Source organism: Stegodyphus dumicola, chromosome 1 (assembly GCF_044657685.1).
Source record: "Stegodyphus dumicola isolate Sdum_Otavi_A_Nest chromosome 1, ASM4465768v1".
Classification (NCBI taxonomy): Eukaryota; Metazoa; Arthropoda; class Arachnida; order Araneae; family Eresidae; genus Stegodyphus; species Stegodyphus dumicola.
Genome location: NC_140768.1, coordinates 274750881 through 274777665, shown reverse-complemented (window position 1 = coordinate 274777665; position 26785 = coordinate 274750881). Strand labels below are relative to the sequence as shown.

The 26785-nt window shown below is 34.3% G+C and overlaps 1 protein-coding gene across 2 annotated transcripts in view; it reads left to right on the top strand.

The window, feature by feature from the left end:
- The window catches only part of LOC118188441 (E3 ubiquitin-protein ligase MARCHF8-like), a 195750-nt gene that overhangs the window by 150561 nt on the left and 18404 nt on the right, over positions 1-26785 (top strand). For both annotated transcript variants that reach the window (XM_085807118.1, XM_085807123.1), the window contains one exon: positions 9986-10273. In XM_085807118.1, coding sequence (XP_085663244.1) covers positions 9986-10273 — 288 coding nt within the window. The remainder of the gene's footprint in view (positions 1-9985; positions 10274-26785) is intronic.

Genomic DNA, 26785 nt, shown 5'->3' with positions numbered 1-26785 from the left:
CTATTGGTCATGAAAGGTTAGGCCTGCATACTGTTTCCTTTTCAAATAAAAATTTAGAGGTGAAAATGCTCTTTTCCACAGCGTTTCCTATTGCTTTTAAGCTGATAATCTTTTTGAACATATTCATATATCATTGTTTTAATTCTAAGCTGCTAAAAATGATAGGACTAAATTCTGCGACGGATACATATGCTTTTTAGACATTTTTAGACATTTTTAGACGGATATATATGCTTTTTAGGAGAACTATCTTAGGTTGATCGCTGGATAGTAAGTTACTCTGTGTATACACAAACAGGTACAGGTGGGAAGGCCACCGAAATTTCACCATCGGTGGTGCAGGTACAGTCCCGTCAACTTTTGTTGTGCAGCTATGCTGCGATTATTCTGAGGAAGAATATGCTAGGACGTTGTCGAAAGGTCTCCCATCCTTCTTCCCTTACCAACAACATATCAAAAGGACTTTCAGCTCGCCATGTATTTTGAGTGCCGTCTTGCCTCATAGACACTATACACTCTGAAACATCCATGCTTTCTCTTTGATTTGAATCCGGGTCAATTAGTATGGCAGTTGCGTCATTAACAATTATACCAGCTGGTGGCTATAAGCTAAAACAATAGATATTGCTGATTACGGTAGTTTAAACACGGAATCAGGCGGGAAAGATATGAAAATGTTATTGCACAGGATTTTATAATGCTCCTAATTTAAGCAATTAGAAGGGCCACATTCGACTTGCTGGCCGGCTTTTCTCTATCTCTGGCTTATAACAATGTCTTTCCATACTAAATAGTATACGAACCTTTTACTTATCTTTCAAGTTATAACACTGCTTTACTTATGCGTGTGCAAAGTGATCTGTTTAAAAGCAATGTGCACTAGCCCATGCAACTGTTATATCTTTTGGTGGCAGTAATATTGAGAATGGAAAATTTGCTGTTCAAAACTGCGCTTTCTGATTTGACTTTTATACATAAGTATTGTTATGCATTAATTGTTTATGAAGATGGCTTGAGTAAACAGGCCAGATGAAAAGAAAAGTCTGAACTTTTATTGGAGCTCTGAGAGATTACAATGTTTTGATAAATAAAAAGGAAAACAGCTGATTCAAAGCCGATACATGCTGCTGTACTTTGCTGAACACAGGAGAGAATACCAAAGTTTCATTTCTAAAAATGCCGGCTTACTGACGCTTGTAAATGTAAAACTTCAGAGTTGAAAATATGAAACAAAATTGAAATATTGTTGTTGATAAGGTTAAAATCACTAAATACTTAAACTTAACTAGAGTTCAGTCCAATGACAGATTAGACTAACGCTTTCTACTATGAAAATCAATACTAAATTTTTCTAGAAAACTACTGAGCTTCTTGAAAGCTGGATGACGCTGTGGAGAATTGCCTTAACACTGACAAAAACAAAGCGATTATTTTCAGAAAAGGACAAACAAACTTCCTTCCGCCTAATCCCATCTTCTTTGACGACGATATTGAGTGGACGGATAAAGTGAAGTATCTCGGAGTCACACTTGACAAAAAACTTACTTTTCGGCAACATTTACACGAAACTGTCAGGAAACTCAATATCTCAATAGCTACTATGTGCCCTCTCCTCACAGACATAGTAATCTGACTATCAACAATAAACTTCTTTTATACAAGTCCATACTTTACTTTACGCCAGTCCTGTATGGGGTCACGCCGCTAAAACCCACATAAAAAGGTCCAAGTTATTCAAAATAAAACCCTTATTATTAAAATTATTAATGAATGAAATTATTAATGCACCCTGGTTCATCCAAATTCATATTATTCACAGAGATCTTCAAATTGATACTATACAAAATTATAAAAAAAAACTTGCAACATTTTTTTTCCTTTCTGTACTATTACATCCAAACAGCTGTATCAATTCTTTGCGATGCTCTCCTTTTCCTAGAGAGAAACACAAATATCCTTCGGATATTCTTACCTAACATTTTGTTAATTATTTGAAGTACTTACTACCTTACTGATCCAACTTTTTTTTCACATTGCTTGTCTATTTTCATTCATTACATCTTTCTTCGCCGACTGATGGCAGCTAAGTGAAATATCCTATTCTACCATCTCGATTCTACTTATCATCCTTTTGTTGTTCGAGACATTCTTTTATCTGATGCAGAGTAAAAGCGCGCTGTTGCGCTTTGTCACTCTCTTTCCATTCGACATAAGTCAGAACTTCAATTTTCATCTGACTACCGCCACCAGCATCACAGGGTGGCACATTCATTAACCGCTTTTAAATTTCTTTTTCAGCTTCCTTGATGTTTTCCTGCTACAGGATCCTCCTGATTTCCCATCAAAGCCATGTCCTTCTGAAACTCTTTCATACTGCTGCGAAGTACTGTATTTTACCCAGTAGAAACCCAGCATACCTACTACAGTATCTTAATCTATCTTAATCCTTCGTTACAGATTTCGGTACTCTTCCGTTTTGCCGGCGCAGGCGATAAAGGTACAACAATAATGATACAACTGATGCCAAACGGAATATCCTCGCTGGTAACCTTTTCGCCTCATTTTCAAAACAAGTAGCAGCCATTTCTTATCAGATTGATTGTTTCTTTCAATACTGGCATACAATTACATAGAATTTTTACCAGATAGTTCAATTTTATGCCCTAAGGCCGTTCTCGGTAATTAAATCAATTAGGATGCAATTACACCGCTCACCCGAAGACAAAAATATAGAAAAGGCAAAGTCAAGGGTCATCAATTCTAATCAGAATGCATTAGCGAAGTAAAGCACTGCGGTTTTACATAATTTCTGAGTAAGCTATTCGTACGAATTGAAATAATTCTTGCATTTAAACTTGTATTCCAAATTAAGATTTAACTTGAAATTAATGTAGATAATTACTGAGAAAATTACATTTTTGTAGCGTAGTTTACGTGAGATGAGATCACTTGGGATCGCGTGATATGAACCGGCGAATCAGGATGTTGAACCGTGAAAGCATAGTAAATTTCTAAATTAATGTCTTTTTTACAAATTTATTGTCTTTATTTATTGACTTTTTACAAAATTTTAAACGATATTAAAATGTTTATGCCTTAATAAAAAATTCTTAGAACTAACATTTGTTAACTTTTTTTTTCATGTGTATACTGTATGTTGTCGCCAATAAAGTCTGCTTGGCGAGATTAGCGCTGGCGAAACGGAAAGGTATGCAGATTTCTTTGCCGCAGGTAAAGAGGGACCTGTTTGCCCTCGAAATCGAAAAGTCTTCGTTAAAATCTATGCTAAATACCAGACGGTTACTTCGCCTAACTGTGTGTTTTGCTTTGGCGTGTTTCTCTTCTTTCTTGAAATGTATGAGATGTTTTCCACTTCTTGCAATTATTTAGAGTTCTAGTACTGAAATATTATAAAGACCGAACGGAAATTCGTCCGGCTGTCTGAAAACGTTAGGCCAGTGTTTACATTAAGCAAAATAGAGTTTAATCTTATACATTGAATTGAAAAGCCACGCAAAATATTTATGAATGTTAGTAAAAATTTAATTGATTTTACAGTTTCGCTTTGGATAAAACTAAAGACACAGTGACTTGAGTTCCGTTGTAACTCTTCTCTGTAAAGCTCTTTTTTTCTGTATGTAAAAATACTATTAGTAGCCTTTCATTTTCTGCATTTTCTGCAATTATTGTCTCTCTTTAAAGCTTAAATGAAAATTACATAGTTCTTGTATTCTCATAAAACTGTCATTTTTAGTTTTTTGGCAGTAAAAGTACTATATATGAAAATCTTTATTAATTTCTAATTCATTTACTGATATACAGCTTTAACTATTTTAAATAAATTATGGCACAGATAGTTTTATCTGCTCTGACCCAGAGCTAATTAATTGTTTTTCTTAACTTCATTTTCTTAGAATTCTTTTAGTGATCGCTTCATCAGTATGTATTTGTAATCTGATATTAAATTCATAGTTACTTTTCTAACATGTTCTGGCTATCCTAGATATCTACTTAAAAATTACTCCAGACTAAAAGAAAGAAATTTACATTTTATTGAAATAAATAATAGCAATTTAAGATGAAAAACTGTAACTAGCTTAAGGATAAAAACAGACATAAGATAAATTCTCCTTAAAACTCGCGAAATATCGCAAATTAGCAAACTACTGACAGAGCAAAAGCAGTAATCACCGAATGATACTCACATGATTCTAAACTAAGTCACTAAACTTGCTGACTAATCTCTCCAAACGCAGCTGTATTTATGGGGTTGCGCAGCAATTGTAAAAGCTTCACGAAAATCACTGCTAGGGTTTACCAAACAAAAAAAAAAATATATTAGCTTTTCGAAAATGCGTTTTGCATAAATTTTCGCAGTATTGCCAATTCTGAAAAATCTTTAAATATCGCTAACACAGCTGTAGAGACATTAGATATTTTTTGGAAGCAGACAATATGGAAAATCAGCAAACAACTTCGTCGGGAATCGAACCACGGACCTCTGGAATACCTGCCCAGCGTGCAGAAGCACTACACCACGAAGGCACGCTAGGGAGGTGGGAGAAATACCTTATACAGCACAAAAAGTTGCCGTCAAGACCCGTTAAAAGAGTTTCTATCCATATTTAAAATTCTATTTGAGCTATCTCTATAGGTAAAACATCAATCGATTCAGAGTCGTAATATCTGTAACATAATGCACAGAACAAACACTTGCAAACATAAGAAGTGGTGAAAAATTCTATTGAACAAAACTGTACAGTACATTTCTTCTATAAACTACACCAAATAAATAAAAACATGTAACAATACCAAAAACACATGAAAATAAAAATGCAATCAAAATAAGCACAAATATTTATTTTAGTGGTTTGCAACCTTTTTTCGCCCCATGTACCCCTTTCACCATTACTAGAAGATCATAGCCCCTTCCTTTCCAAACTTGAGAAATACATATATACATTGGTATATTGTATAAATTAAACAACAAAATGTTGTTAAATACAAGACTTTAATAAAAGTACTTTTTTATATAGTACATAATTTAAATCTAAAAGCTTAACAGCTAAATAAAAGGCTAACCGCGTTCCATCTCTGAAACTACGAAATTCCCCCTGGTTGAGAAACACTGAGTTTATAAATTTGAAACTTTTTATTCTCTGAAATAAAAAAGAAACTGGAAACATCCGCCCTTCCTCCTCCTTTAATCCAAGTAAGTCTCTCGAAGCATACACTGTAGGAACTCTGTCATATATTATTCTTTGGAAAGAATGGATAGCTCAATCTTGTTTCTTCTTAGATTTCATTGATATAAAATTCATTAGCCATCCAGCCAAGAGCTAAGTATCGATCGCTTCCACTCCGTTGCTGTCATTTTGGAAGATTAATGAAATCCACTTTATTACCTTTTTATGCTCCCCCCGTGAAAATAAAAACCATTACTTTGCCTTCTTGATAACACTGCATGACATCACAAATGTAAAAGGTGTACATCTCCCCTGCCGCTTTTACCTATTTTTTGAAAATGCCTTTCGTTGAATTAATATTTCAGATTTTGAGTATTGTTCGACAATTCGCATTTTAGATTTTGGAACTTTGTGGTATTAATGTTGATTTTTTCTTATCAAAAAGGCTTGACATACTTATGTGTATGTTTTACAAAAGTATAGTAAAATTTTTATTTCAGAATTTAGCGGAAAGATTAAATGCATGCAATATTTTCTTTCATTTCTTTTATTAAAACAAGAAGTTTTGAAATTTTATATTATATATATGTTATAACTTTATAAAATTGAAACTAACTGCATTCTGTTAAAATTATGAAAAGCATTTGCATTTTAGAAGGATATTAAATTTTAATTTAATTCTTATATTTTACACTTGCTCTTCAAAATTTTCACCAGAAACTTTTATAAACGGAAAAGCTGTAGAAACATTAGGTACTTTTTGGAGCACCCAAGATGAAAAATTAGCAACTCCCGCCTTTGCCGGGAGTTGAACCTCGGACCTCTCAATCACGCACTGAATATACTGACCACTAGACCACGAAGCCTCGCAAAAAAGCAGGAGAAATACCTTATACAGTGATTAACTGAAAACATCGTGAGAGGAATTTTATAAATAATATAGTAATCTTGGGATGTCAGTGTAAGCAACTGCCTATTATTATACACCTACTAGGCAAGCATGCTGACAATATAATATGGCTTTGCCTAACGCTATTCTAATTTTAAAGAAATCAGCTCGGTATTACAATACCTAAGAATCATATTCCACCTTTTCTTACCGCCAGCTCCATTAGAAAATTTTGGAAACAACTAAATTTCAGTGCTTCTAACTATTAAATAAATCCAGTAAACTTCACCAGGTCCTGTTATGGTTTTATCTTCAAAATGTATTTGAATTTATTTAATATATGAATTTATTTTAATTTATGAATTATAATTTATGAATGTATTTGAATGTATTTGATCTGGTAGGCAGCTGTCAGGCAGGTACTAAAAAAAACCAGGGACCCCAAAATCTCACAATCGACCTGCCTAAGCAATATACTTATGCTGCACAACAATGCCATCATCTCGAGGCCAAAAAGTAAGAGGACTTTCCCAAGGATCATGTGCGAGTGCTGAACTATTGAACATTTCCTTTAACCAGATCATTGCACATTATCATCACATTAAATATCAAGCCAATCATGGAATAGGGTTTACTTCTGTAAGCCCCATGTGATACTATGTGGTACATGGGGAATTTATGTTTCTTTAATAAAACAAAAAAATCATGAAATAGAATTATAATGCATCTTAATAGCACCATCAAAGTATACATCAATGACTGAAAATCCATCACAGATATCTTTCAAGGTCTCGAATTGTGTCAACCATACTCCCCCCAAAAATGGGCCTTCAGTAGTTCTCTATTCCACAGTCTAGGTAAGTGAAATACTGCAATGTGTGTTTTATCGAAAGGCAATTTAAGATTCTCAAACTACTGTATTATGACTGTAAATGAATACTCTTGCACCGTAGTACGAATGTATAAAATAAGTACATTTAATGAATTAGAGTTCCGTGCTGTGAAACTTCCTAAGAAACTTCTGTTCATTGAATGTTCAATGGGCCATGCCAAGAACTCTAATTCAGCAGAACGAACATCAATAACAACAGACGTTCAATAAACACTGGTCCAGTGGAAATTCTGTAAAAACTCCACTTGTTAAACTGTATCACTAATAAATCGTGCGACCACTGTTAGCATCTTTCCTGTTATTATTGCTAAATCATTGTCATAATTTTGTTGTCACGGCTAAATACTATATTACTACGTTCATGGGCACCTTCGGGGATTAGTTAGTGTGCCAGGGCTACATCAGATTTGTCTGCGAAGCTGTGATGGTGCCTTGCGCATATGTTCTTGTTCTGCCCTACGTCTAACTATTCTAGTAGCACTTGGTAAACATTTTAGAAATTTATAACAAAACCAACAAAAGTGAAGTACCTTTCAGAACTAGAGCAAGATATATATGACGAAAAGTCCTTGATTTATTCGTACCCATCAAGAGTAATAGATTCATGTATAATCTCTACGAATATCAGCAAAATATCTGCATAATTCCGCGAAGTGCTGAACAGGCCCAATTTCCTTGCAAAAGTTGCGGAAATCTGAGTCGTGCAAATGAAATCTCTTTAAATAAAATGGAAACCTGCCATGACCAGTAAGAATTTGATGTAGATCAATATCAGCGTAACTAAGTCCCCTTCTTAATTTCAACATATTTCATATTATGACTATTGCGTTCAGAGGTTTCCAAAACGTCCTCCATTTCTCATAGATATAGTTTTCATTCTGATCATTGCATTTCTTTTAGAGCCCTGCAACTCAAACTGCCCAGAATCCCCGTATGTGTCCTTAGCCAATTAAATTAGATAATATGATTTTCCCTTAATTCTTTATTACAATTCGGTTATTTCCATGATAAGCATATTTGTCTGATGTGAGGGGGAAGGGCTGGAAGTACATGTAGGCAGTCAGAATACATACATATACTGTAGTTACTAATCAAGTTCTTTTGGATTCTTTTTGAAGAATATAAAAATGCGATTGCCTTTGCTTGATATACTGAATTACATGCATTTAGCTTGAGCGTAACATAACGAATCGTATGCCGTCATCAAACTTCTGCCATTGTGGATTATACCCCTCCGGATTAACATTTTGTGATGTGCATGACGTGGTATTCTACGCAGTATCGATCCTATGAAAATAAACCTAGTCGACAGTTTTGAATTTTGCTTTAATAATCTAACTGATGGAATTTTAGATTAAGTTAGTATGTAATATAACTAATGAAAATTTTGTAAATTGTTTGTAGAAATACTGTAATTAACAATAAGATATTTTATCAGCATATATCATGCACCTGATATAAAATTCTTGTTTAATACTATATTCATTGATATGATTTAAAATGCGTTAAATTATAAAATATTTCATTTATATTAGTATTATACCTTTTTACAATTAATAAAAGATAAGCACGGATATTTTATTTTTTTATGTATTTAGACAAGAACTGTATCAAAATCCTCTGGGGGGGGGACTTGTGATGCTATGGAAGATCCAGAACGAACAATCACGGTCTTTTGAACTGTACTCTCTTCACCTGCATGGAAAGGAATATTTACAAAAGAAAGTTCCTGTAAAAGAACGTTTTCTGCGAAAGAAGACATTTTTGTAGCCATTGTTCAATGATACAACATTTAAATGAACTGAGTAATGAAAAAGAAAATACACTTACTTCTCAAATGGTAGTGAGAATCTTACTTATTCAGATGATAGTGAGAATGACACAATTGAAGATAAAGTGCTTTATGATTTTCGCCTTTTTTTTTTCCTTGTGCGTGTGTGTGACCGAATTTTCTTGCCTTTGTGAGAAGAAAATTTTTACTCTCCAGCAACAAAAAATAGGCCACACTGATCGGCGTAATAGTTAGTGGCACCGTCTGCTAAATCATTAAGGCCGGGTTAGAATCCCAGAGATGGCACGGATGCTTGTAAATGTATACTGTCCTTGCGGAATGGAGTTACCTTAAACCCCGTCGAATCAAATAGCCCTCGAACGTTTAGTGGTAGAGAAAGAGAGTTAATAGACACTTGGATCCGTTCCCCAGAGTATTCTCCATCCAAATTGGCGCGATGTTAAAGAAACATTTTACTATCACTTGTAACATCTTAACCAAAGCCTGCCACGTTCTTTCTCTTGACCATGATTAATTTGTGAAGTGATCTAAGTGGATATCTCAGACAAGGAGAAAAAGTAACAACATTAATAACGAAAGAAGTAAAAAGAACTAAAAGAACAAGTGTAGGCTTTGCAGTATAAGCAAGATAGTGAAATTAGTAGCCTGGTGTGGTAAAGCCTGGTACTGGTAAATCATATGGGAAGAGAAACATGCTAGTGTTAACTTTAGAATGAAATAAAAGGAAAACCTTAATTTGGTATCAGTTTTGAATAAAATTCTGTAGATTTGAGAGCGATAAAGCACAAGTTCTTCTTCTTCAAGAGCAAAAAAAAGTGGGGGATATGTCATGTTTTTGAAAGTTTTGCGCATGAAAAAGCGAGACATATCTGATCACCCTCGAAATAGTTAGCTCTTTCAGTCGATAAAATTTTTAATTCAGTAATGGCATATGAGTTTAACTCTGCATCCCGAGTGCAAAATAAGATTTAAATATTAAGAGTATCTGCTTTCATGCATTTCATACATGGTTGAAACTTATAACGTTTTAATAATTTCGTATCCTATTTGAAAATGAGGTTCTTAAATTTGTAACTTTCATCGTTTGGAAAAAAATCTATTTAATATCTATTTTATTAAATGAAATCTAATTACCAAAAATATTTATTTCTTTCATTTATTTTTCACCTTGCATAGTAAAATAATTCATAATATCCGATTTAAAATTCTGTTTCATTTCCTTGCAGCACGAAACTTTCAGTGCCGGGTCCCCCACGTGCCCCCGCATGGATCGTCGCCACTCGTCGCAGCCATCGACGGTGTCGAGCTCGATGGGTGGGGTGGACATCTGCCGTATTTGCCACTGCGAGGGGGACGCAGAGCTGCCTCTCATCTCCCCTTGCTACTGCGCCGGTTCCTTGCGCTACGTACACCAGTCCTGCCTCCAGCAATGGATCAAAAGTTCGGACACACGATGCTGCGAACTCTGCAAGTTCCAGTTCATCATGCACACTAAAATTAAGCCTTTTAGGAAGGTTAGTACCTATCTTTAAAGATTAACCAAAATTTTTTTTTTTTTTTTTTCTGTTATAAGGTGACGACTAGTATTTCAGTCGATAAATAGTTAGCTCTTTCAGTCGATAAAATTTTTAATTCAGTAATGGCATATGAGTTTAACTCTGCATCCCGAGTGCAAAATAAGATTTAAATTAAGAGTATCTGCTTTCATGCATTTCATACATGGTTGAAACTTATAACGTTTTAATAATTTTGTATTAAACTTTGTATTAAATTTTGTATTAAACTTTGTATTAAATTTTGTATTGAACTTTGTATTAAACCTCAAAAGGGTAATTTTGTATTACCCTTTTGAAACTAAATCTGAGAAATTCTAATTATCTACAACAATAAGTGTGATTTCATCGTTACTTTTTGACAGTAAATATTTTTCTGTTAGCTTGCCTTACCTTTCAAATCCTGGCAACCTGCTAAACAAAAATTTACTTCTTTTTACATATACATTCCTTTATTATTTTGATTCTTATTATTATTCTTACACATACGTTATCTTCTATTTATGTTCTCTTCAAAACCTTTTCGTCTCAGGAATTCAGTTATTTGAAATCGTCAAAAGATTCTTTCTCATGTTTTCAGATAAAGGCCTTTAATCCATTTTTTCTCTTCCCAACGTAAAAGTCATTACGGTATTAGAAGTAGTTATAACAACCTTGTACCCAGACCATTGCATTCTTATATCAATTACAAAGTTACTCTGATTCTCCCCCTCCCCTCCAAAAAACGTACTTTCAGGTAATTTTCTCCCTTACCAATAAAGTTCATTTTCCGGTTCTTAAGGATTCCATTTCCAATATTAGTTCTCGATTTATTCTGGAAATATTATTCAGAAAGCTCCTTTAGTTGATGAAGTGGATTTTCTTGAGTCTTAACGCATTCACAAAAAAGAATTTATTTCCTTCATGCGTTTCAGTTAAACTCTTTTAAAACTTTCAAAATTCGAATATTTTAACTTTTACACGTTTTATTATTGTTTTCCTTTACAAACATCATTGCATATGTTTTCGTTGCTCTCAGCTCATTGATTTTCATACAAAAAGGCTGTCGCACGTTTCTGTTCGTACGTTTACTAGTCGAAAAAACAGTTAATTATTGTTATTCCAATACATTTGTATAACTCAAAATACTGTTAGGTATAAACCCCGACTACGCTTTTTTAAGCATTTAGCATCATATGATAGTTCGTCCCATTCATCAGTTGTATGAGTTAATGAACGTATTACTTCTAACAGTGAAAATGCAGATTTTCGTAAACATCAGTACCCATCAGTTATGGTGTTTGAAAATAAGAATATTATGATTGTAAACACTAATAAACTTCGTACTAATACTGAAACGAACTAAATTAATCTTTACCTCTTACAATCACCTTTCAGCAAGTAAGTATTTCATGCTTGTAAAACAACAGTGCTTTTTAAATACTTTGAAACCTAGAATTAAAAGCGCCTCTTTTTACGAATAAATCATGGGAATAAATAATGCCTTGGATTACGATTTGTCTCGAGGCACAAAAACTCACATTGGCAGCGTTTAATTTTCAAAAATGCTTCGAGGTAACCTATGCGACATAATTACATATAATTAACATTCAGGGACCTAAACGTCATTTAGTATTTTCTATTGCGCAACTCTCATTAAAAACGACTAGCAGTAAATGCTTTATGGAGGTATAACATTGGCCTGGAGGAAATTATGGCCAGATTGGACGATGAGCAGTGGCTATAAGCCCGCTGACACTTACGCCATTTTTGTTATTGTCGGCATTATGGATCTAGACAAACCGCGGGTTAGGAAGTTATCAACGAAGATGTGTGGGGAAGCTATTAGCAGACCATAAAAATTAGCTCAACAAGCGTGAACTGCACACTTCAGATGCAGCATACAAAAGCGATTAGGCAAGAAATGTTCTCAAAAGAAACACAAGGAGGAGAAAAAATTATCCCGTTCTTTGATCCGCAAAATTTGTATAAAACGGGGTAAAATAAAATATATTGGCCTTATCTATGTATCTCTAAGGCAGTAGCAAGTTACAGCATAACCATTTTTAATGGCATTTCCATGTCTTTCTTTTGATATATACTACCAACGTTGAAAATGCAACACCAAGAAGGATTGGGCAGAAAGTGACGAAACTCGGAAAACAGACAGAAACAGCAACCAACAATGAGTTATCTTTATTTCGAAATGATATGCGTACTAAGCGAGAACAGCGTCAGCTCAGTAGATTGCAGGACCATCTTGGATGGCGATACACGAAGCAAGACAGTTAGGTAAAGAATCAGTGAGACTACAGATAGTGTTCCGAGGAATGGCTCTCCATTTTCTGTCAACCATATGCCACAGTTCTTTTGATCGCGACAATGACAGGGTCTACAAATGGCGTCCAATCACATCCCAAATGTGTTCCACTAGTAATACATTGTAATACATTGAGGGTACAATCAGATATTCATGGTCATGGGATATTAGGAGAGAACGATGGCCACGTAAACATCTGTACACCTCTCAGAGTATGTTGGCTGATGTGAATAGTGTGTGGTCGGGCGGTATCCTGCTAATAAAGCGCAGTGGGCACTCTATGAAGGTAGGGGAGTGTTACCAACCAACAGCACACCATCCACATATCGTTGGGCCGGCCTAGTTCCCTGAATACGAACTAGGGGTGATCTGGAGTCCTACGCAATTGCGTCCCAAACCATGATGCTGCGTTGTCGCGCGGTGGGGCGTTCCACAATTGCTGCCGTATTGGACCTGTCTCTACATCGAAGCCACACTCGTACGCGACGACTATCATTGGAGAACACGATCCTGTGCCATTCCATCGTACGCATCGCTCGACCCCGAAACTATTGCAGACGTTGGCGTCTATGATGTCAAGTCAATGGTAGTCTTCTTAACGGACGCCACGAGTGCAAGCCACTAGCCACCAATCGACGGCAACTGGTTCTAGTCGATATTGGAACATCCAAGGGTGTCTTGAATATGCTGCAGAATGCAGGTAGAAGTGGCTTGCGGGTGCGCCGCCGTTTGTCGGCGGATGCGTCGATCCACATTGGCTAAAGTCACTCTGGCTGCATCGGAACCCGTTAAACATATCACATTTCCTTATTCCAACCATCGATGCCACGACCAGTGCATTATGGACACGTCCAGGTGTGTGTCAGCTGAGATTTGCCGAATGGACCAATCTGCCTTTCTCAGTCCGATCACCATGCCCCTCGTAGAATCGTCTGTCTGATGTAACTGTCTCCATTAACGAGGGCTTGGCATTCTCTCTGTTATTACACGCGTCCTCTGAGACAAAAACAAATTTCCTACGATGATTTCCCTGGCAGAAATAACGGCACAAAATTGAACAATCTGCAGGTTCCTTCCCTTGTATCTTTTTCAACGTGCGCTGGGCAGCTGCCCATTTCACATCATTCGCATAACTCTTTGACGTGCGTCTGCCCTGAAATTTGTATAATTTTCGGGCCCCTCCTTTTTGATGTTGTATTTTCAGTGTCGAGTAGTGTATATTTAAATGTAGGCAACAATTATCGATCTTTTTATGGAAGGGAATTCCGCATCTAAACAATATCTCCCTCATCAAAATTAAATTTAATTTTTGTATATTTTATTTGTTTAATATTGTGTTTATCTTTTTTTATTTACATTTACCGATTTTCATTGGTTTTGGGTTATGCCTTGTGCACCAATTACATTTGCAAATTTTAAATAAACAATCATCTGTGGTTCAAAGTTGAATTAATCCATCATGTATATTGTGTTTATCTTTTTTTATTTACATTTACCGATTTTCATTGGTTTTGGGTTATGCCTTGTGCACCAATTACATTTGCAAATTTTAAATAAACAATCATCTGTGGTTCAAAGTTGAATTAATCCATCATGGTAAAATTGTTTCGGCTTGCGAAAATTTCGGATGATGAATTAAAATCGGGAAAGAATCCAATTCGTGAAATGAGGTTTCACTGCATTTACATGAATAAGTGCCAGCCTCTGAACTATGCTAGTTGCAGTTTTATCTGCATATTAGATTAAATGAATTTGAAATATTCAGTTCTAGATTAGCTCTGCGCTCATAAAATAGTGAACTTGTATCAACTGAAGAGCGGCTTTCTGTCTAATTACGTATTTCAATAAACCACTCTCCCTCAATGGCGACTTATCGCTTTTATTTTAAACTGACTGCGGAACAATAGACATATATAATGTAAAATGATAATTTAACTTTATTTTATCGCCACTTATAATCGCCGCGATCCTCTCATAAGTTAACTTAAGGTAATGCAAGCAACAATTCTATGTCTTCTTGAATTAACAGCAACTTAAGATAACACAAGCAAAATTTCTATGTCTTCTTGAATTAATAGCTATCGACCTTAAGGTACAATAATTTATAACTATTGCAACAGGGATCCTTCTTGAATCTACAGCTATCAACCCTGTTTAACAATCTACCTTACTAAAATTCACACTTACCATAACCGTGCCCAATGTTCGGTTTCAATTTTAATCTGACAATGACATTTGCTAGGCATTGCTGACGGCAGCAGCAACATCCAATATCTCCACTACAAGTCAGGACAGTTACGATCTCTTCAGTTTAAACCTCGCCGTTGCCTTAAAATTTGCATAAACTCAGGACTGGGCGATTACGTGACGAAACAAGGCATAATGAAGATACTTAAATCTTAACTTTTAATTAAATTTAAATGCCACACCAAATTATGTTTAAGAAGTTTTGATAAACGTTTTTATAACCACAAAGAAAAGTAACATAGTTATGGTATTATGTTCACTAATTTTAAACTAGTCACAGGAATCTTCGTGATTTCATTCTTCAGTGAATCATAACATGCACAATTAAACGGACATAATCAAGTCTCTCACTGCTCCAAAATAAAAAAAAATCGCTTTATCTTTCTCTCGAGCCGTACCTATACTTACTATAATGTCAACGTTACATATTTCGCTACATGTGTCACACACAAAGCAGTAAAGAGTTGAAGTGAGTGAGCTAATTATTTTAAGTAAAAAAAAAAGAGAGAGAGAGAGTGAAATTTATTACATTCTCAAAGAGACACTATAAATCTAATTATTTTTATAGTAATGTGAAATTTATTAAAAGGTATTTAGGAGGTACAGTTCTGAAATTTTGCTCAGGTATCAAATTCTATCAGCAGGGCGCTGATTACAAAGAGGTTGTAACAACGATAAAACGGTTTACCGGTTTTCCAGCAAATCTCGAAAAATGGTCTAAATTTTGTTGGTAAAAATGACATTATTTTTCCGGTTATTCGAAAAATAAGTTATATCGTTATGACCCATACGTACATTGTTTTTTATTCCGCCGCGATTATTGTATTAAATTCTCTTACCTTAAAGTCTGATATAAAATTTACGAGCAAAAATCTTCAATTTTGTTATCTCTAATATTAGGAATGCAACCAATGAAATTTGATGCTGAAAAAACTTTGTTTTAACAACTTCATATTATAAACTGCTGGCCTTACAATTAAATTCATGCTTCAAAAATTAACAAATCAAAGACGATTTTAAGTAAACAAATTAAGAATACTTTGAAATGTTTGAAAGAAAGAATTTCTATTTATTGTGACATTTTATAGTATCTGTTTACCCTAACCTCAAACACTAGAATAACAAGGATTGCTGAATTTTTAATAAATCTAGGAAAAACTATAATTACGAAGAAATTCGTAGAATTAATTGAACACAGTACTACGTGCGTGCGGATTTGTAATGGATTGAATGCACACGGAATCGATGATGACTTTACTCAAAAATACTCGTACAGCTCTTCTCAGTCACGGAGCATAAACTCTACTTCAACTTTAAACTACAAAGAACGTTAAACACAAAGCATTGCAAAGCGCATCTAAAAGGCGATAAATATATATCAATATATAAACTTCCGAATTCAGCTCTCAAAAAACAACTGAGAGCAGATGCTTTCTCTAATCCTGTATAGTTTTCTCCCAGCCGCCGAGAAATCATTAGTACCACCCATTTCTTAAAATTACTAGAAGGCATATACGGTTAAAGTTACATCTAAGCGCCGGATATGGTTACAGTTACGTACAGAGATCAATTACCGTTATCCAATTACAATATCTATTACGGTTATATTGGGACGGGACTCAAATGCCACCATGTTCAGCGGCTCTTGGCGATTTCTTGCCAAATATGGCTACAAAAGTTAGACGCCAAAACTATCGCTAGCTTGGCGATTCGCCAGTTTAGCGAGATAGCCATTTTACCTCAATGTAAGATAGACTTGCTGCTGTATCCTTATTTTTCCAGCACAGCTTCGTCTCTTTCAAGCTTTCATGTTATATTTAACCAAAAATATACTACAATTTCACATAAAGTTTCACTAAATTTATTTAAATATATACAAAATTCTTAAAAATACCTAAGAACAAAACAGATGCTAGTGAAATGCGAGAACTAGCATGCAATATCGATAACAAAAATGTTCTCCGCACACTTCTATTAATATGTCTATTATCAATGAAAACATAAACTGAATTCCTGATAAACACTAAAGCTGTGGTGAAATGTCATGAGGAATCAATTTTGATAAGAAAATTAATAAATAAGTGAAGTTTTAAAACCTATGAGACCTTCTTAAAAGCTGGCTGATTCATCACCAAAAAAAATTTGCAATTGGGAAACTTCGAACAATTCATATTTTTTATTTGCCTACTTTTACAAAAAACATTTATCAATAAAAAATATTTTGTTATGCGTATAAGTGAGATATTTTCTCAATGTTTTCTTAATAAAGACTAATATTAAAAATTTGTTAGAATATGTTTGTTTCGATTTTTTTAATATAGAAATATGCTACATCATTTTGTATTTCGTTCAGACTGTAGTTATTTTCATGCTAATCAGTTTTGAATTAAATGTCTATTTTTGCGTTATTTATATTTACATTTTCAATAATAAGTAGTTTGTTTCTTCGAAACGAATCGGAAAAGTATTTCACACTTTGCGGTTTGTTAGGAAATATGTGAAATATGAATCATTTCATACATTTCCGGCTAGTTTTAGGCATTATAAACAATGACTAGGCATTCATTCTACAGAATACCGAATTTCAAACTTTGCCAGTAACATACATAAAGCATACAAGTAAGTTTAATATTCGTGAATCAACCAGCCCAAAATTATCCGGGCGTACATCTGTTTGAGTTAATCATACACCATACTAAAGAAATTATTTTTCCACAAGAGAAGACTTAATTTTTCAATCATTTTTTAATTTCCATAATTTCAATATTATGCGAATAATGAACTACCAAACATTGTAATTGATGTTAACTAACTTTTGTACAAATAATTTTTCATTAAGTATCAGTTAAGTTTTATCTCTGTCATTATCCTTTAATTTTGATGTGTACATTTATTGATAAATATAAGCACAAGGAAATTTATAAATTCACTTCTAAAAGTAATAAAAGATAATTTTAAAATACCACAGCTATCACTAAGCTGTAGTAAAATACTATTAGTATATCCTTTTTCTTCAGAAAAATGTTTTACCTATCCAAAGAAATATTATTATGAGAAGCAATTTTTTTCGAATTCATTTTTCATTTTTTTTTAAACTTGATAAAAGGTTTTTCACCATTTTTACAATCAATTGCATAAAAAAACATGTGGATGCAAAAAATGGCTGAACTTATTTCTGTGTACATCATAATATGAAAGACTGAACAATGAAACTGAAATACCTGCTGACTGTAACATTAAGAATTTCAAACTAGCATTTGCGCTTTAGATTCAGAACCCTGAATGATCTTTAGTTTTGTATATAACAGCATTATATGAACTTTTATTTTCAGTGGTGTTACAGATACGACTTCAAATATTAAGAATTATAAAGCATAAATGGGAAACACAACGTATTTTCAAAGAGAAGGCAAATTATAGATGTTCATTTGGCTGCTGTAACTACTTCCAAAACAACAGATCATTTTAATTCATTGTTATTGTTGTTGTGACTTATCCCACCCGATCGACAGTAACATCAAATTAGGTCTCTGAAATCAGAGCCCACGAAATTCATCATGGCAGAGCGTTAAGATTGCGCCTCTTTACGTTGGAAGACCTTTGAGCACCATATAAGGTGACTGTATGAATTTGTTCAGTTTCGCCCGCAATTGTGATGGAGAGCACCCCGGGGGGAGTAGGACGGTCCGAGGATCTCTCCGACCTCTTCCCGTACCTTGCGAGAGGACTTTCGTCTCGCTCATGCCGCACAGACACTATACGTTTCAGTGCATTCTCCGGGATTCGAACCCGAGTACTTCGGTACGGCAGTTAGCGGCGCTAACCACTATCCCGGTTGAGTAGCTTTATTTTTACATATAGATGACCGCATTAACTAAGTTTTATCTGTACACCTAAAAGAAATAACAGAAAGTTATATGAAAAGAAAGTTAAAGTATAAGAAGAATTGTACCAAAGAAATATAAAACAGAGACTACTCAGTGTACAACATAACTTGACATGTTCCAATTTCTGTAAAATCTGCCTTTCTGGAGCTTCTTCAGGTTAATATTCAGTGTAGGACAGCAGTTCTAAACAGATAACCAAAATGAATTCAAATCGTTGGTATTAGTAGAAGCATAAAACATAAACATTAGGCAATGCAAAATGCATGTTATTCAGCAATAAATTCACTTTCATTACCTTTCCTACTTCTTCGAAAGTTATTTCAAAGGTATGCGGCCCGGACTATGTCCAGTAAAGCACGAAAGCAGACTGATGATGATCTAGAACGTAGTATTTTTGAATTCCAGAGAACATTAAATGTTCGGACACGACAATAGTCAAAAACAATCAGTGTATTCTAGAGAACCAAATCAATCCATTTATTCAAACATCATATTACGGCGGTTGCGGAATATAAGTATGACAAAGCTCCAATTTCATACCGCAAAATTGACTATATAGTAGTTTGAAGTATATGGAAGTAAACTTCCATGTCCTATACCATTAGACCTGCTTATGATATGCAGAGGACAAATTTGAAAACTATATTCGTTCTCCATTCTCATAAAGTGAAATAATCACTATTTGATTAGAGTAATCGCTAAACCTCTGCTTAAAATGTGTACAAGATTTGTTTCTAAGCGAAGTAGTGTCCTCTAAAAAAGATCCTACTCTGCATTAATAAAACATTAACCTCTGTATTCTGACGTTCCAGTTTCATAGTCCAAACCTCTAAATGCATTTAAATTATATTCTACTAAGTATCATATTTCATTATTTAAGTCAAAAAGAGTCATGGCATAATTATGTCTCCAAGTGCCAACAAGTGAAATTCAGAGACATTTTAAAACTTGTTTTATATAGCCTGCTTTGCATTAAGTGTAAATAAAGCTAAATAGGATTTAACTACCAGTTTAAGTGGATTCTTTGAGATTTCTTGATTTCGTTACAACAAATACCAGAGTATCTTTTTCTAAGAATTCAATTTATAACGCTTGAGAGGCTTTTCTTTTTCTCAGTGTATCTTTATACTTTAAAGTTAAGTTGGGAGTTAGTCCCTCTAGCCTAACCTGGCTATAAAAGCGATACATACACAAAAATTGTAAAATCTAAACTTGACTTCATTTTATGTCACAACTTGAATTCCAAGTTAAAAAAACACAAAATTAATATCTAAGTTTCTCGAATTTCAGCAACTTGCTGTAATGCCCAGTTTAAATGGCTGTAGTACCATTAATCCTAATCAAGGCTACAAAGTCATTTGGGTCAGACAGTCTAATATAAATTATTTACCAGCTGGAACTAATGTCTGATAATATTCTTACTCAAATAGTAGCTTTTGATATAAAGCAAGATTGGAGGCCAAACCTACGGCCAGCAAACGTCTCTCTTTGCTGCAAGGCATTCGTTTACGATACTTTCCCTCATTTCAAGCTATGCGGCTCGTCAATCGTATCTACATAAGCCTCTGGACTGAGCAAGTATGTGACGAAATAAGAATTAGGGAAAAACGTAAAATAAGCTTTTGTCTGTTAGTTAAATTGAAATGAAATGTCACAAACTAATAAGGCAGAATAAAGATAATTTCTGTACTGACAATATCGTAATTTATTATCAGAAACAAAAAGATATCACCGAGATTATCCCTATGCCAAATTTTCTTTCCTTTTCCATCAGTGTAAAAAATAATGTATGAATTTTATAAAATTTTATATTATTTAATATAAAATTGTGTTTGTTACGGAAGATCTTGCAAAGGAACTTAAATACATATTTTTTCATTATGTTGCCTGTCCTTTTATGACAGAAATCTGAGAAACAGTCTTGACAATAAAATAATAAGCAAAACAAATGATTACTGAATAAGGAAACATAATATCATTGCACACAGTTTAGGTCAAATATGTAAGGTTCTAAATTAGGAAATATAGAAGTAAGATACAAACAAAAAAATTCGGTGCAGCCCTTACATATTTGCAAATTATATAATGTATAAAACATAATGCTGATCAATGGAGGACTGTAAAAACTACGGAATTAGATATTTTCAAAGTCCTGTATATTTTTCTTTTGTGCCCTTGTATTATGAAGCATGGTCTGTGCCTATGCAATCTATGAGTAGGGCTTTAAATAATGCTAATCTGTGATAAAGCGCTATTAAAATATAGTGCTCAAGTTCTCGAACTTGCGATAGTGGTACAATTCTATGTCTCTAAAAATGATGCGTACAAGTATGAAGTGTAGGTGAATTGCTTGTTGTTTGGAAGTGAGTTTGATCGGACTTTGTGCGCAACTTTAACGTTAAATATCTAAAAAAATTAAATAAATATAAAAAATCATGAATTTCTCAGTCACTTTTTATTTAACGAAGAGAAGCTGAGAAGTCACTATTTTAATTATTATCTTGGGTATGGGAGAGTAATTGTGAAGGCTCTGATGTCGGTGCCTGCTTGGTTAGCCATGGTGGCTGTTCCTCGTATGCGTGTGCCGCAACGCAGGTAAAGTCTTTTATTCTTGGGAACTGAATATAGCTAGATAAGGATCTGTCACAGTTACTGCACTGGTATTAAGACTTTTATTTAGGGCTGGAATCAAAGGACCTCAAATCCCTCACCAAATTGCTGCCACCAAATTTTAGAACGAACTTCGCGACAGATAGCTTTTAGGTATCTTTAATCCACATAGACTCGGTAGTCATAAATGTAAAACAGGTTCGGAATTCGAATCCAATTTACTAGGATTCAAATATTAGCAATAGAAGTAGTCTCTGCTGACAAACATAGTGATCAAGGGAGCTTATAAGGGAGATAAACGAAAATGAAAAAAAAAAACTGGCGCATGAATAATGAGAGAAAGAAACTTTAGCTAAATAAACTGGGGAGAAAATAATTTATTTCAAACAATCCAAATAAATAAAAAATTTTCAATATCTCTATTTTCTTTTAAATAAAAAACATGTATTTCTGAATCATTAAGTATTCCGATTCTATAAACCAAAATATTTACCGTTCCTTAAGATCTAAAAATAGATTAAAAACTGGCTTTGCTTTAAGTTATGTATAAAATCATTATATCTATATTTAAGTAATATGCCGATTACAAAATTCTCATTACTCAGGAAGAATTTCTAGAAAACAACATCGTTAAAATGCACACGTGTGATTTTGTGTCCGCATTTTCGAAAGAGATACTGATATAATCATAAAAACGTCTTACTGACAACTGCTGTGACAACAAACTGTGTCATCTCCACGTATGACAGAAATGCGCTGACTCTAATTCCTTTCGCTACGTAGTCACTTTCGTTTGACACAGCTGTTTGTATTGTAAACATTTATTAAACTTAGGTAGGGGTACAAGAAAGTAATATTCATTGCCGCAATCTTCCTTCAAGGAAACTCTTGTCTAACAGAAGTAAATGCTGGTGAGCAGGTTTTGACGAATATCTTAACGCATTCGATCTTAACGCAACGATCTAGCTCACGTTTTAAGGCATACGTGACGCCGTATGCTAATTAAAGTTGTATTAACCTTGAGACATATGGCTGGTGCATAATTGATCTTTTACTAAGTTCAGGGAGAGCCAGCTGTCTCAGAACGCGGAAGTTTGAATTTTTTTATGCGAGTCGGTTTTCTTCGATCACTTTTCAATGAATCGATTTTCTTGAAATTTTTCATCTATGCGGAATTACAATATTAATGTAATATTCGGTGGAAACTGTTTGCAAATTATAAGCATACTTTTTTATTCTATACCTACGTTTCATAGCATAACCTTATTTACCCCCCCAAAAAAAAAAGAAAAAGAAAAAAAAAAGAAAAGAAAGACTAACTGCCGCAGACTTTTAAGTCATTATCAAAGACTAAAACATCAATTTTCCAGATGAAGTTATTTCGAAATATTTAACTTAATGTACCAAATTTTAGGGACACTTCAAAAATCATTTGATGTTTTAGCGATCCTGCAAATTCTAATAATAATGCATTTTTAAATCAAAAGATTCAATTCTTCATTGCTAGTAGCCCCACGATTTTAAATGATGATGAAATTAGGGTTCTGAATTAGACAAATATTTCAACAAACTGAATGTAAATTTACGCCATCATATAGATCGAAAGACCTTGAAAAATAAAAAAAAATTACATCCTGCATTGTTCATTGATTGAACCGTTGATTAGCTGATTAGAAGGTATTATTCTCCTACGTTCAGGGGCAGAGACTTACTTTTTTTAATACTTTTCCCATTTCATAAACTAAACATTATATGACAAAATCTATAATCCATAAAGTAACATTTTTAGTTACACATTTATAGTTAAATGAATTTAAAAAAATAAAACTAACGTTTCAACTTAACATAATATTCATAGTCATGTAGAGTTCCTCACTCTGTAAGAGCTAAATTACAGTTGAACGTGAAGAATCTTAAGAACTGCTAAGAGAATAATCGATTACGTTCGTGTGACAAGAAACAACAAAATGGAAGGGTAACTAACCCTTTATTATTTCAATAAGATTTAACAAAAAAATATTATTAACAAAAAATTTATTGTACACTCCGTCTTGGAGTGTACAATAAAAGCCGGCACTTGGGTTGGACTTAAGAGGCTAAGAAATAAACTAAAACTAATCTAATATATAGATTAGTTTATATTAGAGTCTAGATATAGCCGAAGCTATTAAGATTCTAACAGAGTTGGCCCCTTAAAGTTAAATGACTGCGAAGCTATCAAGGGCCTGAGTACGGCCGAGCGAAATAACAGCTTTGCGAGAGAGTAGCCAAAAAGGCAGACGCGCGCTAATCAGAAACTCTGATTCTCTCTAACTCAGCAAGCAAAACTTCGCGGTTAAATACCGCTCTTCCTCATTATGTATCCAGAGTGATTCTAAAACTACGTTCTGGTTGGAAGTAATAAGTTGAAGTTAAGAATCGACAGGAAAGGAACTTTAACTTAAAATTTAACTGTTAATAAAATTAACATAATACTTACAGTCATATGCGAATAAAAATAAAACTGAAAGGCTCACTAATCAGAGCTGTATTAAGACATTAGAATAATTTCAAGGAATGATAAAAATAATATTACACAAGTGACGCATTTAAGAATGATCGCATCCATTTCTTTTAAATTTCTTTTAGATAACCATAATTTCAAATCTGCCACAGTTAGAAAACTATACTACTTGAATCGCATTTTGATCAAGAATATTAGTAAAATATCTAAACAAACTAAATTCAAATTTCTTAGAGCAATTACCGAGTAAGTTAGAGTTTCTTTTGTATTTTATTCGTTAATAAATTACTTTAGGGATAAAAGTAACAATGAAACTTTATAGCTCGCTATTACTTTTACTCGCAATGATAACGAGATTTAAGATTCTGAGCTATTTATAAAATATTTCGCTAAATTCATCACTTGACAATTTTATATGCATAACTTGTAGCTGTTTTAGATAAAACATTTCTAAAATGAGTTATCATAAGAAAGCGTAAAGCAATCCAATTTTATTCAAACTAAAACAGATGCTGTTGTTGGACGGAAACGGAATATCTTTCATTGTTTTATCGCTTTTCTATTATATATATGACACGAAAAATGGTATTGAGCATTAATAGCGTTCGGATAATTTTCGGAAAGGAGTTGCTAGTACGAAATTGCCTGAAGTCCGTTTCGTAAGCTTTGTCAATAATTTTGTGCCAAGATACAAATTGTTAAACATCAAAATCAAAAAATCTGAGAATTTACTACTAGAAAATATAACAAAATAAATCTACAGAACTCCTGATTCAGAAAGGAATGAGAAAGACATCCATTTTTTGGACTAGGTGGTCAATATTAGTAAATTTGAGAAAATATTATAAACATTATAGGAAGAAATATTGTTTATTGATCATTTATATCGAAATAAAGAAGAATATTGTCTGCTTGTTTTAAAGAAACAAAATAACAGTAGCCTATAAATTTTGTTTAAAAGTGATACATTTCATTGTTGTTTTTATTGCCGCCTGGCAATGATGATGATTTTTGGTGAAATTGTAGGCTTCATAGAACAAAAGATCTTAATATTCAGAACAGCTCTCAGCAACATCAAGCTATTGCTGTGCGTACTATTAAAAATTAGTACTCTGGCAATGTTTGAATTCACATAAACACAGTGTATCTTTCGAATGTGAGAGAAAGATAGACTTGGTACCTTAAATGGATGCAGCCTTTTTCTTTCTACTTCCCTTTGGGGCTTAATTTAAGTCTTTTTTTTTCCCTACATACCTTTGGGGTTTAATTTAACTTATTTTGATGGATTTGGGGGCGGGCCATATGGAGTGTGCTAATAGAACTGGTGTGTAAAATGCATTAAAGAAGAACATCTCTAAAAATTCTAATTTTAAACATTTTTTAAAAATTCTAGAATCAAAACCTACGTAACGCTTTATGTGTGTAATGTGTACAATGTAGCCTTTTTCGGCATCAATCAAAACCTCCAAACGATTTCGAAAGCGAAAACAGGCTCTGGATACAAATATTGAAATGCCTAATAGATTTTCTTCCTCACCTCTCTTTTATTGTTACAGGCAGGTAACAAATCTATTAGTGATCTTTTCAATTGCGTTCCTCACATTAGGATTCCAGTTTAGGTCATATTGTCAGTTAAGAGGACTGCAGTCAGATGAAGATGGAGACCACATATTAGCAGTAAGACTGTCAAAACCGTATCATCAAAACACTTCTGAATTTTCCAGGCTGTGTGTTTTAATGCAGTGTTTTGCTGGAATATGCGTAATCTTCCTGAGGCAAATTCTTCAATTCGGAGCTTGACTACGGTCGCTAGAACGCTTCTATACGCATTTTAGTCATTCTTAGAGCTTCCTCAAAGAAAGTATAAGGCTGCTGCACATTTGAAATGAAGTTGTTAGGCATTACTCTATTCTCAACTCAATCTTGTGTCTTTCTATTAACCGCTGCCTCCACATCAAGTCTTAAATTCGCCAACTACTTTCAGATTCTCTAAACAGTCCTCAATGACAATTAAAGCGCCGTTCCCAATGGGGTTTATCTGAGCTAACGGAGTTGGTTCCATGTGCCGACTAGCTCCGCTGTGCCTGCAGTTCAGATTTTTCAACTTGCTGCCCTATGAGGAAAAACTGATTTTGAAGATGGGTCAACTACGTTAGTTGTGTTCGTTAGCTCAGATAAACCCCAGTGGGAGCGGCTCTTTAAGCTTCCGTCGTCTTCGCGCATATGAAGTAGATTGTAATCTTCCTTCTCTATTTCTCCGGCCACTCATAATCATCCGTTCGCCGCCCAGACGGTGAAGCCTGACTGCGATACCAAAGGGCTCGGGTTCGAAACCTGGAGAAGACTTGGATGTAAAATTGGCTGTCCTTTCATAGGAGGTAGCGATGGCCGCCTATTAGGTGCCTCCACAATACAATGGCCACGATTTCTGGCCTTAGTGGTGACCAATGCCGTTATAGGCAAGTGCCCGCCATTAGAAAAAATATAATCATCATCCATTCTATTTGGAGACTGCATTCATTGATGTTTTTCTGATAACTGGAATTCTGAAACGAAATACATTGATCAAGAAAACTCTCATATTATCTCGAATTTCCCTGTGCCCTGTCTATCAAATTCTACTTGCGCACTCTACATGTGTTGCATAGAAGAAGGTTTTCACATATTAAGGAGAGACTTCGAAGTAGCCAGGAGTTTATATGTTTAAATCTTTCCTTTAGCCTCCTTACAGATAACAAAATTACGGATTGCGTCTGTAATTCTGAACTGCAGAACGACCGTGAAGTACGACCGTGAAGCAGAACGACCGTGAATTTCTTTGAACAAGAGATCTTGTAGTGGATCTCGACCACAGTGAAATCGCTGGGGGAAAAATGACTGATTTCTTGTCAAAAGCGTGTACGGCTACTCTTTACCAAGTTTTCAAA